Source organism: Stegostoma tigrinum, chromosome 10 (genome assembly GCF_030684315.1).
Source record: "Stegostoma tigrinum isolate sSteTig4 chromosome 10, sSteTig4.hap1, whole genome shotgun sequence".
Lineage (NCBI taxonomy): Eukaryota > Metazoa > Chordata > Chondrichthyes > Orectolobiformes > Stegostomatidae > Stegostoma > Stegostoma tigrinum.
Window position 1 is genome coordinate 83,698,277 of NC_081363.1, and position 20,485 is coordinate 83,718,761.

The window sequence follows — 20,485 nt, forward strand, 5'->3', positions numbered from 1 at the left end:
AAGGGTGGGTCTAAAACATGCAGGTGTTACAAAGTAAGGGGAGCTCTACTCAATATTTACATTGCCTCTGTATGAAATCAGAACTGCATACTGTACTTTTAAGTTCTGTCTAACCACGGTTCAATACAAATTTAGCTTTATTACCTTACTCTTTAACCTGATACTCAAGAAATAAAACCTAATACTTGGCTTGCTTTTTTCAAAAATTTTCTTGTTGACCTCTGGCACAGCATTCAATGACAAGTACAATTCAAATACACAGAGGCCCTTTTGCTTCTCTTTGCCAACTGGTAAGCATGTTTCTTATCATTAAAATATTGTTAATGGAAATTCTGAACAGTTATTGTTTGAGTACTGATTCTTGCGGAACACCATTTCCAACCCTCTGAGCACAGGGAATAAATACCCTTTACTGTCTGCTTTCTGTCAGCTGTCACACAGTCTGCCACATGTGCCTAAACCCACGCTCTTTGGCCTTATTCCTTAACCTATAATGGGGCAACACTGGAAGACCTTCCAAAAATCTAGATAAATTTACTACATCAGCATTGTCTATTTCTCTTTTACCTCAAAAATTCAATAAGGTTGGTCAAGCATGATTTTCATTTTTAAAATCTATGCTCACTGTTCATTAAGATATTTTGCATTCTAGATGTACTTCCACTGTCTCCTTTAGCAGGTACTCTTGCATATTTTCTATCGCTGCCATCAAGCTGGCAGTTTTGTTATTCCTAGATATGCTCTCTCCCTTTGATCTTTCTGCTTCAATGCACATGGCTTGGAAATTAATCCAGTGACTCATCTTCTCAAGCCTTTTACTTTGAGCCTAATCCTCGTATTCTTTCACCAGGATGTCCTCCTCCTGTTTCTATTAAAGTTTTTTGCACCAACTTAATCTACTACAACTGGAGTCAACCACTCCTTTTCCAAGTTCTTCACTAACTATTGAGAGATATCCTTTAACCTGGAATCGGGCAGACAACATATCCTTTCGGATTCCCGTTCTTGGTCACAGGGGCACTGCCAATCCCATAATTATAAAGCCCATTATTATGCTCTGATCAGCGTGGGACCTGTCCTTTAGCCTTATCTTTAAAGATAACAAATACATCAGTCCTGATGGGCTGGACAAACATCTCCAAGATCTCTTCCTCAATAATTCTCAACTCCCTATCAGTCACACACTTCTAACCATATGCTTTACCCTGGAGTGTGGCTACAGGCTGCATAAAACCAACCAGAAACTCCTCCTGCTCCCTTATATGTCAATATCTCTCTCAATGACCCTGAGCCAGAGTGATCCAAGATGGAGACATCTGCAGACATGTTTATTCAGGACAGTTTCACAATAAACTTCAACATTCTGCTATCTAGACAAAGAATTCTGTCACATTGTAGGCTAGTCTTGGTTCATTTATTTATTAAATTATTTAAACCAGACCTAAGCTCTGCAATCCTGCCACATCCAGTTGTGACTGGTGGTAGACAATTAACAACTCCGTTAATATCCCAATCCTCAACTGTGGAAGAGTTCAGCACATCAGTGCAAAAGATAAGGCTGAAGCAGCAATCTTCAGCCTTAAGTACTAAGATAATGATCCATCCCATCTCCTCCGGTGCTTCCAGCGTCATCGATGCCAGTCTTTATCCAATTTGATTCACTCCAATGTGATATCAAGAAACAGCTGAAGACACTGGATACTGCAAAGACTATTGACCCTAACAATATTACAGCAAAGTACCAAACTGCTCCAGAGCTTGCCACATCTGTAAAGTTACAAAACTGGCATTTACACAACATGGCAAATTGCCCAGGTATGCCCTGTACACAAAGTAGGTCAAATCCAACCCAACAATTACTCTCCCTCAGTCTCCTCTCGATCATCAGTAAAATGATGGACGGTGCCATGAACAGTGCTATCAAACAGCACAAACTTGACAACAACCTGCTCACTGACACCATGTTTAGGTTCTACCAGGGCCATTCAGCTCCTGACCTCATGACAGCCTTGGTTCAAACATGGACGAAAGAGCTGAATTCCAGAGGTGAGGCAAGTGTGACAGTCCTTGATATCATGGCTGTATTCAACCAAGTGGCATCAAGGAGCCAAATCTGGAATCGATGAGTATCAGGGGGAAAACCCTTTGCTGAGTGGAACCAAACCTGACAAACAGGAGGATGATTGTGATTGTTGGAGGTCAGTCATCCTCAACACCAGATTTCTGCAGGAGCTCCTCAGATTAGTGTCCTAGGCTCAGCAATCTTCAACTGCTTAATAGATGACCTTCTCTCCATCATAAGATAAATTGAGATGTTCGTCCATGAGTGCACAGTTGTCAGCACTGTCTGCAATTCCTCAGAAGCAGCCCATGTTCCACAACAGCAGGATGTATCCAGGCTTGGGCTGACAAGTGACAGGCAATGACAAGCTCCAATATGAGACAATCTAACCCATTACATTCAATGATATTACCATCACTGAATTCCGTCACTATCAACACTCTGGGGATCACCTTTGACTAGAAACTCAACTGGACTCACCATATTAATAAAGCGGTTACAAAAGCAAGTCAGAGAAATAGTGCAGTGAGTAACTCACTTCCTGATTCCCCAAAGCCTGTCTGCGATCTACAAGGCACAAGTCAGGAGTGTGACTGAATACTCCCCATATACCAGGATGAGGGCAACTCCAACAACACTCAAGAAGCTTAATACCATTCAGGACAAAGCAGCCAGCTTAGTTGGCGCCACATCTATAAAAATACCCCCCACCACCAATGTTCAGTAGCAGCAGTGTATCTAAAACATGCACAGAAATTCAAAGATCCTTAGACAGCACATTCCAAAATCAGAAACACTTCTATCTAGAATGACAAGGGCAGCAGAAACATGGGAACACCACCTCTTGCAAGTTTCTCTCCAAGCCATCACCAGCCTGATTTGGAAATATATCATCGTTCCTTCAGTATTGTTTGGTCAAATCCTAAAGGCGTTTTGGGTCAACCTACTGCACATAGACTGCAGCCATTCAAGGAAACAGATCACCACCACCTTCTTAAGGGCAAACAGGGATGGTCAATAAATGTTGGCCCAGCCAGCAATGCCTATATTGCGTGAATGAAAAAAAAAATCAGTGACTATTTATAACTATTTTGTGAAGGGTACGTCGTGCCTCACAAACCTTATTGAGTTCTTCGAGAAGGTGACCACACAGGTAGATGAGAGTAAACCGGTTGATGTGGTGTATGTGGATTTCAGCAAGGCGTTCGATAAGGTTCCCCAAAATAGGCTATTGTACAAAATGCGGAGGAATGGGACTGTGGGTGATATAGCAGTTTAGATCAGAAATTGGCTGGCTGAAAGAAGACAGAGGGTGGTGGTTGATGGGAAATGTTCACCTGGAGGCCAGTTACTAGTGGTGTACCGCAAGGGTCGGTGTTGGGTCCACTGCTGTTTGTCATTTTTATCAATGATCTGGATGAGGGCGTAGAAGGATGGGTTAGTAAATTTGCAGACGACACTAAGGTCGATGGAGTTGTGGATAGTGAAGAAGGATGCTGTAGGTTGCAGAGAGACATATTTGCTGCAGAGCTGGGCTGAGAGGTGGCAAATGGAGTTTAATGCAGACAAGCGTGAGGTGATGCACTTTGGTAGGAGTAACCGGAAGGCAAAGTACTGGGCTAATGGTAAGATTCTTGGCAGTGTAGATGAGCAGAGAGATCTCGGTGTCCACGTACACAGATCCTTGAAAGTTGCCACCCAGGTTGACAGGGTTGTTAAGAAGGCATACAGTGTTTTAGCTTTTATTAATAGAGGGATCGAGTTCCGGAACCATGAGGTTATGCTGCAGCTGTACAAAACTTTGGAGCGGCCGCACTTGGAGTATTATGTACAGTTCTGGTCACCGCATTAGAAGACGGATGTGGAAGCTTTGGAAAGGGTGCAGAGGAGATTTACTAGGATGTTGCCTGGTATGGAGGGAAGGTCTTACGAGGAAAGGCTGAGGGACTTGAGGCTGTTTCCGTTAGAGAGAAGAAGATTGAGAGATGACTTAATTGAGACATATAAAATAATCAGAGGATTAGATAGGGTGGATAGGGAGATCCTTTTTCCTAGGATGATGACAGCGAGCACGAGGGGGCATTGCTTTAAATTGAGGGGTGAAAGATATAGGACAGATGTCAGAGGTAGTTTCTTTACTCAGAGTATTAAGGGAATAGAACGCTTTGCCTGCAACGGTAGTAGATTCGCCAACTTTAAGAACATCTAAGTCGTCATTGGACAAGCATATGGATGTACATGGAATAGTGTAGGTTAGATGGGATTGGGATTGGTATGATAGGTCGGCACAACATCGAAGGCCAAAGGGCCTGTACTGTGCTGTGATGTTCTATGTTCTATACAAAGTGATTTAGCTATTTAAGCTATAAATTCAATTCAGTGCTCTTTCTTGCCCAGTACTAATTTTAACTACTCTAGTTTGTGGAAAAAAAATGCCTTAAAACATTTCAACCAATTGCCCATCTGCTTACCTGATGAAAACTTCTGGACCTCCACTCTCAGATCTGATGCTCCTTCTCTTAGACAATTTTTCGTTCAAAAAAACAGCAGAACATCGTCTCTTTGCTCATTTTGCCAAATTTCCTCACTCCCCAAATTCCCTCAGCAATGGAATAAAGCTTAATCTAACAAGTATTAAGCATTCTGACCAGCATTATGCTGTTGTGCTGAACCTTATGGTACTAACTCCCTATCTACTTTCTTGACAAGTACAAAGTTCACAAGGTTAGAAAATGAAACCAAAAGCAGTTAAATCTTCCTGAATGTCTTTTGGTGGCACATATTGCAGAGGTTGCCAACATAGGATCACGGTTAAAACACAGAGAATGTGCAACAGAACAGTTTTGGTAGGCATCCTTCTTGGTTTGCTGTTTCAACAACAGAAACAAATTGAGCAGCTCCACAGAACTCACCATAGAATCACACAGGATGTTACATACTGGCTGGAATTTGTCTTCCGGCATCCCACAGTACAACAGCACTGCCTTCAACAGGCTGGTGTGGTTGAGATAGATGCTATAGTTGAGCTCCTAGAAAACAAGTGCAATAATCACACAAAGGCTGCATGACCAAAATTACAATTGACAACACAGAACAATCTTCTCATTTTCAAGGAGAAAGAAAATTAAATTGGGGGTGTGTTTCCAATAAAGTGTTTCATGGTTTTTTCATTGGAAAAGCAGGCTTTCATAGCTTAGTTTAAAGCAATGGATGCCTCAAGTCAAAAGCAGTTCTCAAACCCATTTAAGAGCACTGACCCTAACTAAAGCAAAGCATTGGCATAGCTGCTCACGGTTTTCTGTCCTTTTCACAAACAACAAGTGTCAGTTGTAAATAAGAGCACTGCAAGAACAGTGACAGTGTCCAGTGGCTAATTCTCCCTGATCTCGCCAAGTTAAGTTCAGTTCTAATCCTATGCTTCCACGTTATGAAGCAGCAAGTTACCATAGAATTAGTGCTGCTTAATTATTCATAGCCTATTAAAAGCTCAAGATCAATTCAACTTCTCAGTTGCTCATTACATACATATGAAACTAGTCCCTGCCTTAGCCATGTTAAAAATCTGAGTCATACTCTGCTAAAGACTGCCCGTTTCAGAACAACTGCACATCAGAGAGGTCAGCATTCGCATGCATCTTTCTCTACTCAAACACGTGAAACTAGGAAGATGGCGAAAAAGAATTTCGTTGCATTAACACTGTGCTATTCACATCATGGCATACCAAAGTGCTCCAACAGCCAAAGAAGTGATAATGGGAACTGCAGATGCTGGAGAATCCAAGATAATAAAGTGTGAAGCTGGATGAACACAGCAGGCCAAACAGCATCTCAGGAGCACATTGAGATGCTGCTTGGCCTGCTGTGTTCATCCAGCTTCACACTTTATTATCAACAGCCGAAGAAGTTGTGTTGTAGGAAAATACAGCAGGAAAGAATACATAGCAATATCCCAAAGACAGCATTGAAGAGAAATATTCAATTTTCATTTTTTTGTTAAGGAAGTAAATACGGTTGACGTTAGAGATCGCAGGACATTCTGTTGTATTTCCGGTAAACAAAATTGCTAATTTACCTTGAATCTGGGCAATTAAGGTGTAAGGATAAACTGAAAGATGTCATGAATAGTAGATGTGACTATAAACTGCAAAATCTCCACTCCTAAGGACAAAAATGTACTGTATTGGATGAAATCAGTTAACAACAAATGGACTAATTCCCACCTGTAGTACAGGAAACTCCTGAATAATTTCGAAAACTGTGTAGATCACCTCTGCATCTGGCAGTAGGTTGTTTGTGATTGGTGTGACAATGTCAAATGCACATTCCAAGAGCTCTCGAGGGTGACTGCGGTCCAGCTTTCGGGGTCTGAATACCCGTTCAATACAGTACCTTGTGACCAAAGAAATTGAATCAACAACAACTTCTATTTACAATGGCATTTAATAAAATAAAATATCCTGAGGTTTCACATAGGCCTTTTAAATAAAAAGTCACATATGACAGACGACTAAGAGCTTTGCAAATGTTTTAATAGGAACATTAAAGGAGAAAAAGGTAGAGAGATGGAATGTCCAGGGAGGAATTCCAGAGCTCAGGGCCCAGGCAATTGAAACCATAGCTTACTGTAATGTAGTGACGAATTGTGGGGATGCCGAAGAGGCTGGAATTAGACAAATGCTGATATCCCGAAGAGTTTAAGTGTTGCAGGAGTTTAGAGGTGGAGACAAAGACATGAAGAGACTGGAAATCAAGGGTGACAACTTTAAATATTGAGCTAGTACATGTCAAGTACATATCACAATAACAGTAGACAGGTTCTTGTTCAATAACAGGCAACAGAGATTTTGAATGAACCCAAGTTTACAGAGGGTAGAAAGTGGGAAGTTGGCCAGGAATGCATTAGAAATTAAAAGTCTAGAGACAACAAAATCACAAAAGAAGATTTCAGAGGCAGAAGATTTTAAGTTGGGACAAAGTCAAGTGACACCAAAGTGGAAATAAGTTGTCTTTGTGACAGTGTAGGTTTTGACCCAAGACCCTGGTTAGTTAATCTGTTTTATGGACTAACAAAAGTAGCAAATAATGCAATAATCCTTTGAGTTTCCAGTGTTCTAATGGGAGCCAGCAAGACAGGTTGGGTGGTAAGGGACATAGGAGAAATACAGTCAAAATTGCTGGATGTCATGTACAAGGAGAGGTCAGAGATAAGCATGGAGACAGAGGAAAAGTTCAGCTTGATTATCTAAGGAAAGGGAGACAAGCTGATCTCAATCTTGATGACAAAGAATTTGCGAGGTCCTTGTAACTGTTATTACACGTGAGGCTCAAGGAAATAAAGAAAAAGGCTTTAAGAAGATCAGGACAGGTTTTTAACAAAAATGCAGTGTTACTCTTTGAGTGTTAATACTAAAAGTTACTAAACCTGCTTCCAAGCTTTCCCATCAGATACAAGATGCAAGAGACCAAATATATTAGTTACAAAGAAAAACTCTACCAAATACTATTGCTTGAATACAAAACAATCCTGTACACTAAATACATCAACCATACCCAACTCGGAACAGGTGAAATAAAGGAAATTTCCATCTCCACTGGTCCATAAACATACATGGTCAGATTTAGCAAATCTCTGATGCCCTATCCTATCAATTTGCCTTACTTCAATCTCAGAACAGCATTCCACTGCACCAAAAGTTACAGCTTCCTGTCATAGCCATGGCCTCCAAGATTCCTAATTTAACACCAATTTGTGTCAACCCAAAGTATTTAGTCATGCTTCATGTCTATTGTGAACCGGGCAGTATTAAACCATATCAGCTGAATTGAGGGCATATTCAAAATGTGACAAGAATGTCTTGAGCTGACCTGCCACCCACTCGTTCTTCATGGTGGCCCCACAAACCCCAAGCATCACGTGATATATCCTGCTGGAACACCATCATGAAATCGTGGGGTTACTTCTCATTCAGATTAGAGAGCCCGTGCCTTGCATCACATTATATTCCAACTGGCAGTTAGCAAGAGGAAAAGCCAAACAGCCAGAAGTAGCTACTCGACTACTGTATCATCAGGTGGCACCTCCGCACAGGACTTCAGTCCACAGGTACAGAGGCCAAGTGTATCACCGTGACCGAGATCAGTTAGCTCAGCACTGATTGTCGAACTAATAAGGCCTTCACATATCAGGTGGACAAATCATACCAACTGAGCCATAAAAGCAGCTGGTGACTGTTTCAACTCACCTTTTTAAACTAGTGATGTTGTTTCTTGCCACAAACCTAGCAAAAGGCACCTAAAACAATAAAAGAAAACATTTACGCAATACTTTGGAGTAGTCAGATTACATAATAAGGTTTTAAAATTTCTACTTTATATTCATTTTTAAAGGAAACATTATTTCAGAGTTTTTAAAGTTTAATAAAGCATGTAGTCTTTAATAAATAAAATAATGTAGAGAACAGCTCTGGAAAGGATCCACGAATACAATTTTATTTACTTCACTGAGAACAAGGTGAATCATTACCAACTTAGGAGGAGTCTACAAATATGGAGAAATAATGCTGTTCAGCAGCCTCAGTTAAAGCTAAACTCAGGCATTCATGCAGGGGGAGCAATATCATCAACGCACATTCCATAACTTACCCGGAGGTCGTGTGGAAGCATGACCAGCATGCCACTATGATCCATGAAATAGGCTCCCTCACTACCCTCATACAACTTCTTGTTCTTTGGCATAAATAGCGGCGTGTGCAACCAGGTAGCTCCTATAAAAGATTACAAACTTGAGCCGTCAGCTAAAGCTTTGTACCCCCAATCAGTTACAGAAATATTTAGATACTGGAAAACAGGCATTTCAGTAAAGTAAAACATTTATCCAATGGGTTACGTGATGAAAGGTATTAGATGAATTATCTCAGGTATTGACTAACTCAACACATGTAATCATAGATCATGGAACACCAAAGGTCATCATTTTGACTGACCTAGTGTGCCTGTTTGAAACTTCTTTGGAAAAATTAATTAATTGTACAATCCTACTGTTATTCCCCAGCTTTGCAAATGATTTTCCTTGACTGACCTATAGAATTCTCTTTTTAAACTTAGCAATGCATCTGCCTCCATACACATGCAGGCAGCGTTTTCCAAATCACAATAACTTGCTGTGTATTTGATAGGTTTCACAATGTTGCCCCTGCTTCTTTTGCCAATCAGCTTCAATCTGAGACCCTCTTCCAACTGGAAACTGCTTCTTTTCATTTACTGTATCTAACTATCTTGATTTTGAACTTTACTATCAAATCTCCTCACAACCTTTCCTTCTCAGGAAAGGAGCCCAGCTTCTCCAATCTCTCCATATAAATGAAGTCCTTCATCCTCACTAACAGTCCAATAATTGTTTCTGCAGCACCTGATCTTAGGCTTCAATTTCCCTCCTACAATGCAGAGAAAGATTGAGCACAGTACACCATTATTCTAAAGCACGAGTTCCAAACTTTACCAAGTCTTCAGTTACCAGGGTATTAAGAAGATTTGGAGTGGATAATATTCTTAAAACATAGATTTTCATATTTAATGGATAACGATCTACGATATTGTTAAAATGGGGTCATACTGGAGATCAGTTTGGTAAATACACAGTCTTAGAGCCCTCTAACAAGAGTCTGATCATCCTTTTCTGATATATACACCCACACATTTCTGATATCACCCATGTCAGTTTTGTCCTCGTCTTCTCCAGTGCTTCAAATACTTTTTACAATGATTGCCCTGAACCATACCCTGTACTTGAAAGCTCAACATTAAAATAATTCAAATTGGCTACAGAGTGCACACAAAACAGGCACTTGATAGAATCAGTACACGGGTTAGGTAGTTACTATGTAGCATACTCACCATGCCTTTTGAATACACGACACACAGTCTCATGTACAAAGTGCCGGAGCATGGCATGGTGCGTTGAAAAACTGCCCTGAAGAAAGAAAAACATTTCAGTATTATTTTAAATTCATGAGTTATAATCTGACCGCACCAGGCATGAATCTTTCAGAATAATCATAACTAACATACCAGCATAAAAGGAGGTTAACCCTGCAGAATATACTTTCTGACATTTGGTCACTTTTGCTAACATGCTACCAGCAGCTGGTCAGAATATCAGCGCAATGCACGCAAGCAAACACCCCATGACATTTCTAATGGTAGAAAAGCAGAATACGATGGTTTGTAAATTGTTCCCCCTCACCCCCATCTTGAAGCACACCCACTATGCAGTGTGGAGTAAGGGCTGATGCTCCAGTTTTAACCTTTCAAAAATCCTGCAAGAGGAAAATATTTACAAAAAAAAAAGTGAGGGTGGGAAATGTGCCAACACTTCACTTAAAACAGATGATCAAGATCTTTATACCCTATTTAACAGTATAGGGCCAGGAAAGGCAGGTTCATGAAGACACACTGTAAATAAAGGAAAGTGGGATGGTTAAGGTTTGCCTTTAAACAGTGGCATAAGATTTTACAGAGGACCGCAAGGTAAAGAAACTAAGAAAATCGTGTTGAAGCTGTTGCCCCATAGACAGTAAAGAATAGGTAAATTGGAATAGAGACATTAGTTTCAGCAGATGACCTGAAAGCAGTTGTATCAGTTGGGAGCCAACAGGCAATCTTGGGATCTCCACATCCACATCCACATCCCCCCTACTCCGCCCATCTGAAATATGAGCTGGCGTGATTTTCAACAAAACAATTTCCCTGGGATAAATCACCAATGTCAAATAGGAATCTGCTTAACAGAGCCAATGATTTGTGTTGCACACGCAATATAAAATAACAGTCGGGTAAGGCTAATAGAAATGGAGTTTTGATTCTGCTGTTGGCAGGTCTCTGGTGGAGTTCTAATCCTGAATTATTTGACTTATATTGGCTTCATTATTGCACTGTACTTCTTTATATTACAGAATAATAGTATACATTAGAAAAGACATGGGTTATAAATACATAACAAGGCAGCAGCCTCTCAGGATGCAAAAGATGATTATTTATTTTTCTTGTTATGTTAACTTCAAACCTCCTGGCTGTGAGTACACTATTACCGTTTTACATCAGTTTGGCAGCACATCACTGTATCTGAATAAAGCCAAATCAAGACAAGGTGAGCTCTGTATAAAGATCATTGATCAGAAATGGCAACTCTGGTACCCTCTCTAAAGGTGCTGGCAGACTTCCACCGTATTTTGGGTTCCATTTCAGTTTTGCTGCACCTGCGCTATTTTGCTTTGAGGTTAAGTTTAATTCTATTCCCAACAGATTCACCAAGTGCAATGACAATGATGCAGTATCAGTTTCCTACCTTGTGAACATCAATATCATAGGTGAAATCCATGGCAGGGGTGATATGCTGGGAGAAGATTTGGGTGACCAGAGTCCGGTAAACTTTGCTACTGGTATTCGCCAGTGCGTGGTGCAGCATTTCATGGAGTTCCGATTCCTCCATCTGGGGTGGGGGAAGATGCTTGCTTTTCAGCAACTCTACTGCGGTGGGACGTTTTGCTGGGTCATGATTTAACAGCCAGCCGACTATCAATCTCTTTAAAGAGAACGGCAACAACAAAACATTAACAGCAAATCAAATAATCTTTCATAACTTACCTACCTCCATATGGGAATGGATAGACCTGGATAGGAGCTGGATTAGGCTATTCATCCTCTCATTCAACAGGCTAGGGGGTTGGTCATTTAGGACTGAAACAAGGAAAAGTTTCTTCATTCAGTAGTTTACAAATCTTTGGAATTCTTTAACTCAAGAATGCTGTGGATACACAGACAATGATTTTGAGATGAATGTGGGAAAAAGAGGGTCAAGGAAGTTATAAGCTTAACCACAATATTGAATAGCAGCAACATGACTTCTGCTCCTTTCTTAACTTGCCATCATAAGTTAATTTCTGAAGATGATATTCTGACAGTAATCCTCTCAAAAGTGAAAATATATCCCTCAATGTATGATTCCAAAATGGAATCCAATATGGTTGCCTCTCAGCACCAGGGACCCGGGTTCAATTTCACCCTCGGGCAACTGTGTGCAGAGTTAGCACATACTCCCTGTGTCTGTCTGGATTTCCTCTGGGTGCTCGAGTGCCCTCACACAATCCAAAGATGTGCAGGTTAAGTGGATTGGCCATTCTAAATTACACCCAGCGTCTAGGGATGAGCAGTCTCAGTGGATTAACCAAGGAAATGCAGGGTTACAGTGGGGGCGGGGGGGGGGGGGTGGTGGTGGTGGGAGTCTGGTGGGATGCTCTTTGGAGGGTAGGTACAATTTTGATGGGCCAAATGGCCTGTTCTCACACTGTCAGGATTCTAATGATTCTACTAAATGAGGTCCACAATTAAGCCTCTGAACAACAAATGCATAAATTCTTCTTTATACTGCAAGTCAGTAACTCAAATCAAGCAGCAAAGACTTGTATTGACATAGCCGTCAGAGTTGCAGCAGTGTACACTCGTTGTCTGATGCACCACAGCAAAATAATCAAGCTCCTTCACCAGCATCTTCCAAACTCTTGATTTACAACCCAGGCAGACATGAGCAGCAGAAGCATGGGAATGTCACTTCCTGCAATTTCCCTCACCAGGGGACACTGTCTACTGACTTGGAACATTACCATTCCTTCACCATTGTTGGTTAGAAGTGGTTCAAGAACTCCACTCACAACCACCTTCTGAAAAGCAATTATGGATGAGCAACAAATGGTGGCTAATACACATCCTGCGAAAGGATTAAAAATGCAGTTTTGGTAGCAAGTCCCGTATTCTAACCAGAGTATGAAATGCCTCATTATTTCCATGTTGTATTTATTAGTGACTACCTTGTTAATATGGACTTTGATTATAAAGTGTTCAAGTGGAAATGTTTCTCCACATCTAACTTCTCCAAGACATGGATAATTTTACAGACCCCTTTTAGATCACTCTCATTCTTTGCTTTTTAGCCCCATTAGATGATTAGTTTTTCTTTATTTTCTAAGATGTAGTTCATATTTATGTACAGTCAGGTTACCTTGTTAACAGCCCAATCTGAAAACGTTCCAGTATCTTATGTTTTATTGCATTCTTCTTCAACATTAACTTTTTATTTTACTCGTTCACAGGATGTGGGTCGGGCTGGCTACGCCAGCATTTCTTGCCCATCCCTAATTGCCCAGACAGCAATCCAGAGTCAACCACATCGCTGTGGTTCTGGAATCGTATGTAGATCAGACCATATAGGGATTGCAGTTTCCTTCCCTAAAGGACAATCATGAACCAGATAGGTTTTTTCTGCTAATTGATGGCAGTTTCATAATCATTATTAAGATTCAATTCCAGATTTTAAATTTAAATTCAAATTCCATTATCTAACACAGCAGGATTCAAACCCAGGTCCTCAGATCATCAGTGGATCTCTGGCTTAATAGTCTAGTGATAATACCCCTAAGTCATCGAAGATAATGTCAACAGAGGCAAAGTAATTAAACATCCCAAAGAATTTCACACCAGCACCATAAGACAAAAATTGACACAGAACTACAAAAGGATATATTAGGTGAAATAACCAAACTGCTCAAAGAGGCAAGTTTTAAGGAATGTCCTAAAGGAGATAAGTGAGGTACGACACTGGGAACTATAGCAAGGAATTGCTGAGTTTAGCAACTAGGCCACTGAAAGCAATGATGGAATAACTAAATTCATTGCCAAATTAGATGATATCTTGGATATCACTGAAGCAGACTACAAAAGGTACATGGCTGAGGCCATGGATGGCTAGCTCAGCCTAAGCTGGGTACCCCAGCGTGTATAGTATGAAACTGTTGGTAATGAGTTACTTGTTCCTACTCCCAAGTCACAACTGCAAATTGTCAATAACAATGGTTCCAGGAAGTAATTGTAGGACCCAGTTTTCATCCTACCTCCAATCTGAATAACTACCTTTGATTTCCACTATCAACTTCTTAATTTTCATGCCAAATTTCTATCTAAATTCTTGTCACTTGACTCCACATCTCCGAACTTTTGTCATGATTTTAAGAATGTGACACTGCACGTTGCTGAGAACTTCCCTTTTAGGATGTCAGAGCACAACAGGTTGAAAAGCATCCTACCCTAGCCCTTTGCTGATTCTAGAAAATTGTCTTGAGTGGCACAATAAAAAGAGTTGGAGTAGTTTGCTGTTAAATGGTTCATTTCTGCTCCAGAAAAACTCGTCTCTCATTACTGGAAACAAAAACTGTCTAGTCTACAGTCTAGATGTCGGAGACGCTCTCCAGGTCATGATAGAGTATGTAACTGCAGAAGTCAGACACTGTACCTGTTTTGAACATCTTTCTTCATCAAAATCTTCAGGAAACTCAATTGTTGGCTGAGAGGAAAACATAACTTCAATTAGACAATTCCATCTATAAACCAAAAAATGAGCGATGTTCCTCCATAAGGCGGGTGGTACTTACCACAAATCCCCAGGTGCACCAATGCAATCCTCAGAATATGACAAATGTGTACACAGGGTTATTTTGAACTGCCATGACGTGAGAGAACTGTGCAAGGCTCCCTCATGTTGTCACTACTCACCACAAATAGCCATTCCAATCAATCCAATGCGTACATTTGATCAGACTGTGTTGCTTTTTTTACTTTCACATTCAAATGCTCCCAACACTCTTCCCAATCTTCATGACTGGCCCACGCCCCAACTCTACAATGATGTTTTTGCTTCAAATTTTGATTTGGGTTCCAATACATTTCCATTAAGGGTCAATATGCCAACACCTACCATTCGTAGTTTGCTGAGAACAGATATCCTTTCAGATGTTGTGTCCATGGGACGATAAGACATCTCAAAGAAAATAATTCCCAAACTGAACAGATCCACTTTCTGGAACAAATGATAGTAAATAAGCTATAGTTTCAAGAAGTAACAAACGCACATAACACAGTGACATAGGCAGGGAATTACCATCACTAACTACTACACAGTGCAAATCTTAACATTTATTCACAGATTTTCTTTCAAAGTGAATGGTTGTATGAAGTATGAGTCAATAGGTTTAGGGCAGGTTTAAATAAACTCGTGGCTAGATGTGCTGTAATGCAACATTTAAAAAAAAACTCATCAGCCTCTAACTCAGCTGGAAACAACTTGACAGCAAAATGGGCAGTGGCAAAACATAGTTAAAGAAGTGAAATTTCACTACTCATCGAACATTGGTGGTTTGGGATTTCCCACCATGAACATTTGTAGGAACCATTCCCAGTGACAGTAACACTTAACTCAGCAGCAATTTAACCAGTTATATCAAACTAATCTCATCAGGACTGGAACAATAGCAAAACGTTTGTAAAACTGAATACCTCAAAATCATGTGTATTTTCTAAACAACTTGTTCAGATCTTTAATGATACACAGGAACAAGTGGGATTTTAACCTGGCCTCCTGGCTTGCAGGCATTTGCACTTCAGGATTATATGGTATAAACAGAGATACACTACAGATCTGATACTTATAGAATGAGTAATTCACAAGGAGGCATGCAGCCGACCAGTGCCAGTAAACAATTCTGACACTTGGTGTTTTTTGTTCGTGATTAAAAAAACACAACATTTTACCTGATTATAGGAGGCTTTTGTGTTACCCTGTACTTCGGGGCTCACGTACAAAGCAGTGCCAACCATTCCAGTCAGATTCCCTGTAATTGAAACAAAAACTGAGCTATAACCTTGAGAGATTCATAATGATCCCAAGAACTGTAGCCTCTGAAGCTAAGATTCAGAGACTGAATGAATGATTTGGGCCTTTCCGTCTTTTCTCCTATTGTGAAGAGATTGGGAATGTTTTATTGTGTGAAAGCCTATAAAGTTTAAATTTCCTGTACTTTAGTTGATGATACTGGCTGAGTAACTATTGACACCAGAGGAAATCTTTCTTTTCAAGCAGTGGTGATCCACCAGCACACCCAGCCACTCGGTTTGACACCTCACAGGGTGTTTGTCACAGGGCAACAATTCTGACAGTAAAATGTCTCTTCATTTCCATGTTAGGTTTCCAGTAATGTACAATTACTCAACATCATTTTATTCATTCACACAAGATGTGGGCATCACTAGCTAGGCCAGCATTTCTTGTCCATTCCTAATTGACCAAAGGGCAGTTAAGAGTCACCACATTTCTGTGGGTCTGGAGTCAAACACTGGTCAGACTGGGTAAGGATAGTAGTTTCTTTTCTTAAAGGACATCAGTGAACCAGATGTGTTTTTCCCGATAATAGACACTGGTTTCATCGTCATTATTAGACTCTTAATTCTAGATATTTAGCAAGGTTACCAAGAACTGTGAAGATATGATACTTTATTTTGAAAAAGGTTACGTTTAAATTATGCACCCATGTCTTGGAATACAACTTGAATTCACAAGATGCAAAGACGCAGAAATGCTTCCAACTCAGTCAAACAAACACTGTAAAAATCAGAGATAGTAGGAACTGCTGATGCTGGAGAATCTGAGATAAAACGGTCTGAAGCTGGCTGAACACAGCAGGCCAAGCAGCATCAGAGGAGCAGGAAAGCTGACGTTTCAAGTCGAAACATCAGCTTTCCTGCTCCTCTGATGCTGCTTGGCCTGCTGTGTTCAGCCTGCTTCACACCGTTTTACTGTAAAAATCATCTCAGGCAAACAGAAAAATTGAGGGAGCAACTTAACAGATAAGCGACACATTCAAAATGGCAACATGTACAGAACTCAGTGATAAAATACTAAAATTAGCATTATCTTGGGGGACTGGTTGACCAATGGGGGTCAAATACTGCCCACCCAACCTAATTCAATTGGATTAAAATCTCCTGTTAGCCAAATCGTAGATTAATTAGACCTTTCCATGGTCTACCTGGTTCCTATCCCTAAAATAATTGATTACGTAGTAGCTGGAACATAAAGCATTCTAACCCAACCTCCATGCCACACAGTAATACCCTGATTTGGTGTTTCGGGAAACAGCCTCACCTGCTGGGTCAGATTTGATAAAATGAATGGATCCACTGGCTTCTGTTTCCTGTCTGTCACCTGCCTGTGGGAAAGAATAGTTTAAAACCAAGAATGGTGCTGTGGATTCTGAATACAGGCGTACTAGGACGAAAACAAGCAAATAATGTATAGTGCACACGTACATATTATAAGCAGGAGTAGGACATTTGCTCCATCACTAAGTGAGATCCCAGCTTATCTAGTTGTGGCCACAAATCAACCTCCCATACTATGAGATAACTTTTGACTCTTGATACCTGTATCTAACCAAAAAAAAAGATGCTGGAGAAACTCAACAAAGTTTGTCTGTGGAAGAGAAGAGAAATGATTTCCAGCATTCACAGTTCTTTGTGAAAATTGTGCATTGTAGTCTTGAAAATTCTAATTCAACCAGCATCCGTAACCTTTTTGGGGTTTCTGATCCAGATTTTCACTTCCACTTATGTGACCAACTGCTTCCTGCTTTCGCTTCTGAATAGTCAAACTCTAGATTGGCTGCTTGAACTGGATTCCCGCCACTAGAGGAGATAGGTTCTCCACAACAAAGTTAACAAATCTGTTCATCATTCTCAGCACTCCTAAAAATCACAGGAATGCAAGTTTATGCATTCTGCTCTCTTCTCCACTTTCAACTAAGCTAAAATTCTTGATTACCATGGAAGGATGACAGATCATCAGGAATATGCAGGAATGTAAAGTTGAGATTAAAATCAAATCGGATTTTATTGAATGGCTGAACAGGTTTGAAGGGCCATATATGTTCATGTGTACTGATTGGTAATGAATGAAATACATCTGAGGCACCTCGCAAAAACTCAAGTTTTAAAAGGTTAGAAAAATCGGGAAGAAGGAAAGTAAGTCAGAATGAGTAATAAAGTTCCTGAGAAAGATAACTAAATGGGTAACATAAGCATCCTCTAAAATTAAGTAAAGTTTCTAGAAAGTGGGCATTAGGAGGAGACTGAGATAATGGGAACTGCAGATGCTGGAGATTCCAAGATAATAAAATGTGAGGCTGGATGAACACAGCAGGCCAAGCAGCATCTCAGGAGCACAAAAGCTGACGTTTCGGGCCTAGACCCTTCATCAGAGAGGGGGATGGGGGGAGGGAACTGGAATAAATAATAAATTTATTCCAGTTCCCTCCCCCCATCCCCCTCTCTGATGAAGGGTCTAGGCCCGAAACGTCAGCTTTTGTGCTCCTGAGATGCTGCTTGGCCTGCTGTGTTCATCCAGCCTCACATTTTATTATATTAGGAGGAGACTATTGAGAAAACTGGTTACAGGAGTCTGATCAGTCAGAAAGGAACAAGTTCACTTGGGCGATGGCAGCTTCCACTAACTAAACATTATTTTCAAGTGTTTTGTGTAGAGGTATGACCTTTGAAGTCATGCCTATTTAAGACATCAACACGCAAGTGAGTCAACACCCAGATGCTGTCACATAATCATAGGTTTTCCACATTGACATCACTCTTTGTTGCATATCTTCGCTTAGCTTACTTGAAGATCCTGTGGGTTTATTTAAACAGAATCCATGTACCTCACTTGTGTTGTGTTTAATAAGTGAAAGAACATTATCAGAGTCTAGAATTGGAAGGATCTCTTAGCTAACCTTGTCATCAAGCTCCTAGAACTGGCAGCTGAGATAGAAGCTGATTCCTCCCAACTGTTGAGGCACTTTATAATCTGACAACACATAGACAATGAAACCTGCTTCAAGCCTACCAGATGAATAAAGGCAATTGTCAGGTATTTGGCAAAGGATTATAAAGTAATTTTGAACCTTCAGTCTACTAAATGTCCTGAACTTGAATCTTTTAAAACTGAAAAAGAATTCCTTCATTATAAAGTATAAATACTGTGTATGCACGCCTTATAAACACATTGCCCCAAAAAGTACACAGAGCAAACAATAATCATTCTCAAAAACTGAAATAACTCCAACACACAAAGTAGCGTATGCAAAAAGTGCTTCCATCTTAGTCTATCCAGGTAAGACACATAATGTTTAATTCCTTTTCTAATCACTTCTTACCGTATTAGCAAGGTGACCTGTGGCTAAGCCAAAATCTCCGATTTTCACATGATCATTGGAATCCAAAAATATATTAACAGGTTTCAGATCCCGATGAATCATGCCCTGAAATGACAGAAGGTACAGAACAGCTGGTCAGGACACAGTAAATTCAGAGGTTCATCAGCAAGAACTGGAACATGTAACTCCTCGCTCCCAAGTCAAAAATCAAACTGGATTAAGGGAAAGAAAGTCTGGTTTCACCTTTTCCTTCCCCTCTCACCCATTAAAGATGTAACCTTTTCAATTTCATATTTTGTTTTTTCTTAACCAGTATATTCTCTCACCCTTTCTTCCCCATCACCACCCTCTAAATTCCAGGGTTTGAATACTGATGTTGGACAAGTAATTTATATTTTCATCATCAAATCTGGCTGGTCACATAATGTACTATAGGGTTCTGCTCTCCCAAAATTGTTCATTGTTCCAGGATCACAGAGAGCAATAATAACCGCAGCCTCTCTTCCTCACTGTAAACCTTTTTATTCAATCTCTTCTCTGTCCTGTCCACCCTCACCTCTAACACAAGTATAAGGGAGTCATGGAAATATCTTCCATTCATAGAATTTATTCCCCTGATCCATCAAGTTCCAATAACATTCTCTCCCAAAGTTTTAGCTTTCAACTTCACCTATTTTTAGTTTTGTTCAGCCTCAACTGTTCAACCTATTCCTACAAAACCATTGATCATTCAGTTCCCTTCCCGGCCCTCATGTTTGCTGATTTTGTTTTAAGTTTACTATCCAAAGGCATTCTCCTCTTCCTTACAAATCTGCCATCATCATCCACCTGCAAAAAATAATTTGAGATTCCTGTCTTTGCAATCAACCATCTCATATCCAACCTCTTATTTCTCTCTAAAGTCCACAAACGTACCAAGTTTATGTCTATCTTTCCCCTGTTTGAAAATCTCAATCAAGTCTTTTCTCCTGGCACAGCAAGAAAACTGGTCAAACCAAAGTTACAAAATAACATCTGATCTGGCTGTAACTATGATAAACAATGCCTTCTTGGCCGAAGTTAACTGTTCTTGACTTGACCACGTTAGAACCCTCAGTTTGTTCACTGTCTGATGCAGGACAAGAACTTTTGTGACCCTCAGGTGAGCTTCCAACATAGTGTCCTATCTATCACCAAGTCTGCCTCAAATCCAGCTCTAGGACATTGCCCACACCCATCCTAATCTCAGCTCATCTGTCCACAGCCACATCATGTCAACTTCAAATCCAACTAATCCAACGTGCAAAATACTCCAAATGTTGAAAATTTTGTAATAAAAACAGAATATGCTAGAAATACT

At 40.3% G+C, this 20,485-nt stretch overlaps 1 protein-coding gene across 1 annotated transcript in view; it reads right to left on the bottom strand.

The window, feature by feature from the left end:
- eif2ak4 (eukaryotic translation initiation factor 2 alpha kinase 4) overlaps nucleotides 1-20,485 on the bottom strand; it is a 108,659-nt gene that overhangs the window by 27,216 nt on the left and 60,958 nt on the right. The window contains exons 17-27 of the mRNA XM_059649471.1: nucleotides 19,147-19,251; nucleotides 17,088-17,151; nucleotides 15,698-15,777; nucleotides 14,865-14,966; nucleotides 14,403-14,453; nucleotides 11,406-11,642; nucleotides 9,956-10,031; nucleotides 8,705-8,826; nucleotides 8,305-8,354; nucleotides 6,283-6,451; nucleotides 4,975-5,091 (exon numbers count right to left, since the gene is read on the bottom strand). Of these exons, the coding sequence (XP_059505454.1) occupies nucleotides 4,975-5,091; nucleotides 6,283-6,451; nucleotides 8,305-8,354; nucleotides 8,705-8,826; nucleotides 9,956-10,031; nucleotides 11,406-11,642; nucleotides 14,403-14,453; nucleotides 14,865-14,966; nucleotides 15,698-15,777; nucleotides 17,088-17,151; nucleotides 19,147-19,251 (1,173 nt within the window). The remainder of the gene's footprint in view (nucleotides 1-4,974; nucleotides 5,092-6,282; nucleotides 6,452-8,304; nucleotides 8,355-8,704; nucleotides 8,827-9,955; nucleotides 10,032-11,405; nucleotides 11,643-14,402; nucleotides 14,454-14,864; nucleotides 14,967-15,697; nucleotides 15,778-17,087; nucleotides 17,152-19,146; nucleotides 19,252-20,485) is intronic.